This window comes from Psammomys obesus, unplaced genomic scaffold, assembly GCF_907164565.1.
Source record: "Psammomys obesus unplaced genomic scaffold, mPsaObe1.curated_primary_1811, whole genome shotgun sequence".
NCBI lineage: Eukaryota > Metazoa > Chordata > Mammalia > Rodentia > Muridae > Psammomys > Psammomys obesus.
The window spans coordinates 8723504-8730216 of record NW_026591918.1 but is presented as its reverse complement, the minus strand read 5'-3'; the positions used below and the strand labels follow the sequence as shown (position 1 = coordinate 8730216).

Below are 6713 nucleotides of genomic sequence, written 5' to 3'. Positions count from 1 at the left end.
CAGCCATAAACAGAACCGCCAGGGCCTTCTGAGGCCAGCTGGGCTAGAGACAGCACACGGGATCTGTGTCACAGGGACGCATCCTGCTCGGGCCTGATGGTGTCCCCTTGCGGAGAGTGGATGTGCTGGCTGCCAACGGTGTGATCCACATGCTGGAAGGCATCCTGCTGCCCCCCACCATCCTGCCCATCCTCCCCAAGCACTGCGACGAAGAGCAGCACAGGACTGTGGTGGTGAGCCCTGCACAGAACCCAGGCTTCGCCCCATACCCAGAGCCCCACCCTAGAGCATGAGCCGGTGACAGCACCCCTGGTTGCTGCCACGGAGTAATACAGAGAAAGAGGCTTGTTTTGGCTCACCGTTCTGAAAGTGTGGTGCCCTAGCGGTGGCTCAGCTCTCACTGAGGGAGCGCCTTCTGGCACAGGGCAGTTGGGCATAGGTGAAGAGACCGCGCTGAAAGAGGGTCCCGGGCTCGTTCCCTCAGAACCTGCTGTGGTGATAACTCACCTGCCCCTGCATGAGGGGAGCCTGGAAGCCCATCTGCCTTTTACAGGCTCTATCTCCTTGTGACACCTTTCCTGGCCTCTCTACAGTTGGCTCCTTCTCCTCCCTCAGATCTTTGCTCTGTGTTACCATTTTGGGGTTGTTTAATGTCCCTGATCCTCTCTCCCCCTTCTTGCCCTGCTCTGTTCTTCCTAGGGTTCTTGTGGCGATTGCCAGTCCTTGAATGCCAGTAAATGCCCCCCAAACACTATGAAACTGGTGAGCACCCCTAATCTGACCCTCAGGGATGGATCCCTTTTTGCCAGAATCCCCATCATGCCCAGGTTACTGTGGGGGAGTCGGGGGGGGAGTCTGGACCGTATCTGGAGGCTCAGGATGGGAGAATTGGACCAGGGCTGCCTGGCAAAGACTAGCCCTGCACCCACTCTGCTGACTGGCCTTATATGGTATACCTTAGGATCTCTCCCCCAAGGACTGCGTTTATACCCATGACCCAACTGGGCTCAATGTGGTGAAGAAAGGCTGTGCCCACTACTGCAACCAGACCACCACAGTAAGCCTGGGCAGACGCGTGATCCCCGACAACCTTGGGCACTTCCTCTTTGGGGTTCCCAAGTTGGGTTGAGGCGGTTACCTTTCCCAGGCATTTCTTTTGGTTTTGTTTGTTTGGAATGGTTTTTTGTTTGTTTGTTTCTGTGGTAGTGTTAGGAATAGAATCCAAGGCCTTGCCTATCCTAGACAGCACTTGCCACTGAACTACAAGTCCTAGCTCTGTCCCACATACTAACGGTTAAAGAGATGGGGGGGGAGGGGAGAGGTTGGCGGTCAATGCCCATTTCTGTGCTCTAGAGACGATCAGGAAGCAGAAGAATCAAAGGTGGGGGCTGGCATGGCCTGGGTGTTCAGGTATGCTCTGTCTCTCACAGATACGCGGCTGCTGCAAAGGATTTTTTGGGCCTGACTGCACCCAGTGTCCAGGGGGCTTCTCCAACCCCTGCTACGGCAAGGGCAACGTGAGTCCCCACCCCTGCTAGGTGTAAGGAAGGCTGACAGCTCCCTCAGCCGCAGCGTCAGAACCAGGCCTACCTCTCTTGCCTCAGCTTTCCCACTTCTAAGGAAGTGATGTTGGACCAAACTGTTTCTTAGAGGTTATTACATCTGGGTCTGGAGAGACGGCTCAGTGGCTCAGAGCACAGGCTGCTCCTGCAGAGGGTCTGAGTTTGTCTCCCAGCACCCGTGTTAGGCAGCTCACAACTACCTGTAAGTCCGGCCTCGCTGGGCCTCTGCATTCAAGTGCATATACCCACACAGACACACATACAAACACACTAAAAAAATTTATTTTGGGGGGCTAGAGAGATGGCTCAGCAGTTAAGAAAAACTGGTTGTTCTTCCAAAGGACCTGAGTCCAATCCCAGCAACCACATAGCCGCTCATAATGGTCTGCAGCTCCAGCTCCTGAGGATCCGACACCCTCACACAGACATACATCCGAGCAAACCACCAATGCACGTAAAATGAAAATAAACACATTAATTTTTTTTATTTTTATTTTTCTGAGACAAGGTCTCTCTATACAATCCCGACAGTCCTGGAGCTCGCTGTGTAGACCAGATTGGCCTGAAACCCACACAGATTAACCTGCCTCTGTCTCCCAAGTGCTGGAATTAAAGGCATATGTCACTATGCCTGGCCCTAAAACTTTTTTTTTTTTTAAGAAAAGAAGTAATTGTTTTGATAGATTTCTACATCTATTTTTCAAGAGTCTTTTGGGCCTGACTGCCCAGTGCTGGGGTAGGGGCAGGGTTCTGGCAGTATTCTGTTTTTCTTTAGCATTCTGTTTTTGCCACCTTAGGACATCAGTGCCCCTTAGTGCCTGCTGTAGAAGAATACAGGAGTTAATGTTCAAAAAACTCTATAGGGTCATGAGCCTCCCAGTGGCTACTCTGGCAGCGCACCTGATTTTGAAGGTCACTCCAGGGTGAAGTCTCAGGGGGAACAGGAACTCAGAGCCTGCTGGGGGGGGGGGGGGGAGAGCGAGGCTGTGTGACCACACACATGACTGGTCCTGCACCTGCCACCCTCCAGTGCAGCGATGGGATCCAGGGCAATGGGACCTGCCTCTGCTTTCCAGACTACAAGGGTATCGCGTGCCATATCTGCTCCAACCCAAACAAACATGGAGAGCGGTGCCAGGAGGGTGAGTGATCTTGGCCAGACCACCTCCCAGGGAGAAGAAACTTTAGTTTAAGAAGGTGGCTAGGGGGCTGGAGAGATGGCTCTGAGGTTGCCACCACTGGCTGCTCTTTCAGAGTTCCTGAGTTCAAGTCTCAGCAACCACAACCATCTATAATGACATCTGGTGCCCTCTTCTGGCGAACAGGTGTACATGCAGGCAGAAAACTGTACAAATAATAAATCTTAAAAAAAAAAAAAAAGGTGGCTAGGACATTGGGTGTGGTGGTGCGTGCCTTTAATCTCAGCACTTGGGAGGCAGAGGCAAGTAGATCTCTGTGGGTTTCAGTCCAGTCTGGTTTACAGAGTGAGTTCCAGACATCCAGAGAAAACCCTGTCTCAAAACAAAAGCAACTAAACAACAACCAAGTACAAGAGGGCTTTCCTCATAGTTTACTTGCCTGCTCATTGAGTTTGAAAGGCTCTATGATTTAAGGACCCTAAGACATGATCAAGTAACATAAAGTCTTAGAACCACTCCGTTCCCAGCCTCAATCCCTACTTCGCAACAATCCTGGCTCCCAACAAGCCCTGCTTCCTGTCCAGCTTCTCTAGTCCCATCTCTTTTCTACAGACTGTGGCTGTGTGCATGGTCTTTGTGACAACCGTCCCGGCAGCGGAGGGGTGTGCCAGCAAGGCACATGTGCCCCTGGCTTCCGAGGCCGCTTCTGCAATGAGTCCACAGGAGAATGTGGGTCCTCAGAGCTGGCGAAGCTCTGCCACGCGAATGCTCAGTGCATTAGTCAGGAGGGCGCTGCCAGGTAAGGAGGACGCTGGCTTCCTTTGTGCCCCGTCGGTAAGTACACGTCAGTGTGCTCACTCGCCGGCTTTTCTCCGCTCCCCCAGGTGTGTCTGCCGTGATGGTTTTGAAGGTGATGGCGTCAACTGTAAACGCAGCAATCCCTGCTCACGCCCAGACCGGGGTGGCTGCTCAGAGAACGTTAGTTCCCCTCCCCCCTCCCCTTACCCTTTCACTGCCCCAGAGGCAGGCTGGGGCTCCTTAACCCTCAGCCACGGCCCTGCAGCCCTGAGTCACGTGTTCATGACCCACGCAGGCCGAGTGTGTCAGCGGGGACCTAGGCAGTCACCAGTGCATTTGCCACAAAGGCTGGAGCGGAGATGGCCGTGTCTGTGTGGCCATCGACGAGTGTGGGCTGGACACTCGGGGTGGTTGCCATGCTGATGCCCTCTGCAGCTATGTGGGCCCTGGACAGGTGAGGCACATTCTCCCCGCCCCCCCCCAGAAAAAGTCTGAGCCCACAGATGCAGATGGAGTCATGTCCCTTGGCGCTGGTCACTAGTGTGCTCACCGGGTCCCCTATGTGTGACCAAGCTCCTGTTCTAGCACAGTCTAGTGTCTCCCCTGAGCAAGGAGGCGACCCTGCCTCCGGAGGCCCCAAGTCCGTAGATTCACAGAAAGCCATCTCTGGGATTTCATGCTCTAGTCTTACATACCTGTTATGCGATCTTAGCACCCAGAGCCTCCGGATCAAGCATTTTGGGGCTCATGAACCTAACTTCTGGCAAATGTTTAAGGAATTCTAACATGGGCCAGGAACATGCTTTTAATCCCAGCACTCAGAGGCAGAGGCAGATGATCTCTGTGGGTTTGAGGCCAGCCTCTTCTACATAACGAGTTCCAGAACAACACGGAGCTACAAAATAGAGACCCTGTCTCAAAGCAAAGCAAAGCAAAGCAAAGCAAAGCAAAGCAAAGCAAACCAAACCAGGATCTAAGGCGGGGCTGGAGAGATGGCTCAGTGGTGATGAGCACTCAAAGTTCGTGCATAGGATCTGGGTTAGGTTCCTAGCACCCATCTGGCAGCTAACGACTCCAGTTCCCTGGGATCTGATGCCTTCTCCTGACCGCTGCAGGCGCTGTATGCATGTAGTACACAGATATAATGCGGGCAAAACGTCCATATATAAAAATTAAGAGTAAATAAATTAGGGCTGGAGAGATGGATGGCTCAGTGGCCACTCTTACTAAGAACCCAGGTTTGATTCCCAAAACCAGCATGGCAGCTCACAACCATCTGTAACTCTAGTCCCTGGGGATTCTGTGCCCTTTTTGGCCTCCATGGGCACCAGGTATAAACATGATGTACACACATACATGTTGGCAAGACACCCATACACAGAATAATTTTACGTAAATAAATATTTTTAAAAAGAACATCTAATGGACCAGCAGGAGGCTGGGCTTGGCCGGTTCTGAGTCAGCCTCTTCACAGCCCCGTCCTCTCAATTTTCTGGTGGCTTCCGCGTCAGATTGGCACAAGGGCTAGAGCGCCGAGTTCCATCCAGAGCCTTGAAACTTAGAACTCCCCAGGAGCTGCAGAACACGCAGCAGGCAGAAGCGGTGTGTGTGTGTGTGTGTGTGTGTGAACCTCACCTTCAAGATCATGCTGGGCTATGTAGCAAGACCCTGCAAAAGGGAGAAAGGAGAAAGAGATGGAAAGAAAAATCAGAACTGAGGCTTTGAATACACAGGTCTGGGTACTCCCAGAGAACTTCAGATCTGGAGGCGAGGGGTCTCACCTGCACTTATTTGTAGCGTAGACAAGCCCAAATGTACGTCCATTAGAGGAAACGGCCAGAACAGTTGACTGGGTCACAGGGGAGGCAGTGGAATCCCAGTGCGCTTCCTGGGCCTGGCCTTGGGCAACCCACTTGCCACAAGCCACTGACTTCAAGCAAATGGCCTTGACATGGTTCTGAGGACAGGGCGGTGCCAAGTCTCCACAGATGCCTCCAGATAGTGTCACCTCTTGATCAGCCTTCCCTTGAGAGATGGGCTCCCCTTGGGGCTCCAGAGCACAGATCTCCAAGGGCAAGATCTCCAAGAGCTCTTCTGGAGTATGAGCAAGTCTGCTGGGGAGCAGAGGAAGAGATAGGGTTCTGTGGTGAGATGAGACTCTCTGTTCCCTGGCCTCCCCAGAGCCGATGCACTTGTAAGCTGGGCTTCGCTGGAGATGGCTACGAATGCAGCCCCATTGACCCCTGTCGGGTAGGCAATGGCGGCTGCCATGGCCTGGTAAGAGGGGACAAGGGCTCCAAGCTCTTGGGAAGGCTCTCTGGGAAGGGTCTGCTGCACCTGGGCATCCATGCCTATCCTTAGCACCAGTATCTTCCTAAAGTCACCACTCCTTCACTGTCACAGGATAAAGCTTTGTGCTGTGTTACTAAGGCCATAGGCTCTCCAAGAGCCAGCCCAGCCTGCCCAGCCCCACTCATTCTCCCACCACACCCCATCTTTGTTTCTCCGGCCTTTCTAAGCTCCTTGCTGACCCTTGACTTTCCTCTGCTCTCCTACCCTCCAGCATCTCTACCTTTCACAGCCACTCCTCAAGCCTTGCCCCTCCTGCCTTTAAAAGCTCAGCTCCTCTAAGTCAGAGCTATCTATGTTGCTCTTTAACACTGGATCCCCAAGTCCCTTGTTATGACTGGTGAGATGATACCCATGTCCAGGGCTCTGTGGTCCTGGGGAACAGCCTACTAACCGGGCTCTGGAGAGGGGACTAGGAGGACTTAATGGCTGCACAGGCAGAGGGCAGGGGGTGGGTGACGTGGAGGGAGAGGAAGATGAGAACAGCCGGTATCCAGCTTATTATTTGGATGAAGAATGGAGGGCTGCAATTCTGTCTGTCTGTCTGTCTGTTCCTTCCCTCTACCAGGCTACCTGCCAGGCAGTGGGGGGAGGCCAGCGTGTTTGCACGTGCCCCCCACATTTTGGTGGTGATGGCTTCAGTTGCTATGGAGACATTCTCCAGGTGAATGGTGCACAGATTTGTTCTTTTCCCTATGCCTGTGTTGTCTCACCATGTGCCTGTGGGGAGGTGGGTGCTTGGGGACTTGAATTTGTCCTTAGGTGTATGACCTCAGCATTTTCCTGCCCCTTAGGAACTGGAGGCAAATGCCCACTTCTCTGCCTTCTTCCAATGGTTCAAGGTAGGGCCAGGGCAGAATGCTAG

General features: G+C 53.1%; 1 protein-coding gene across 2 annotated transcripts in view; it reads left to right on the top strand.

Moving 5' to 3' along the window:
* Nucleotides 1–6713, top strand: part of Stab1 (stabilin 1) — a 28452-nt gene that overhangs the window by 9312 nt on the left and 12427 nt on the right. For both annotated transcript variants that reach the window (XM_055612349.1, XM_055612348.1), the window contains exons 18-28: nt 75–233; nt 700–762; nt 962–1057; nt 1431–1517; nt 2593–2704; nt 3314–3500; nt 3586–3679; nt 3795–3953; nt 5681–5776; nt 6417–6512; nt 6643–6690. In XM_055612349.1, coding sequence (XP_055468324.1) covers nt 75–233; nt 700–762; nt 962–1057; nt 1431–1517; nt 2593–2704; nt 3314–3500; nt 3586–3679; nt 3795–3953; nt 5681–5776; nt 6417–6512; nt 6643–6690 — 1197 coding nt within the window. The remainder of the gene's footprint in view (nt 1–74; nt 234–699; nt 763–961; nt 1058–1430; nt 1518–2592; nt 2705–3313; nt 3501–3585; nt 3680–3794; nt 3954–5680; nt 5777–6416; nt 6513–6642; nt 6691–6713) is intronic.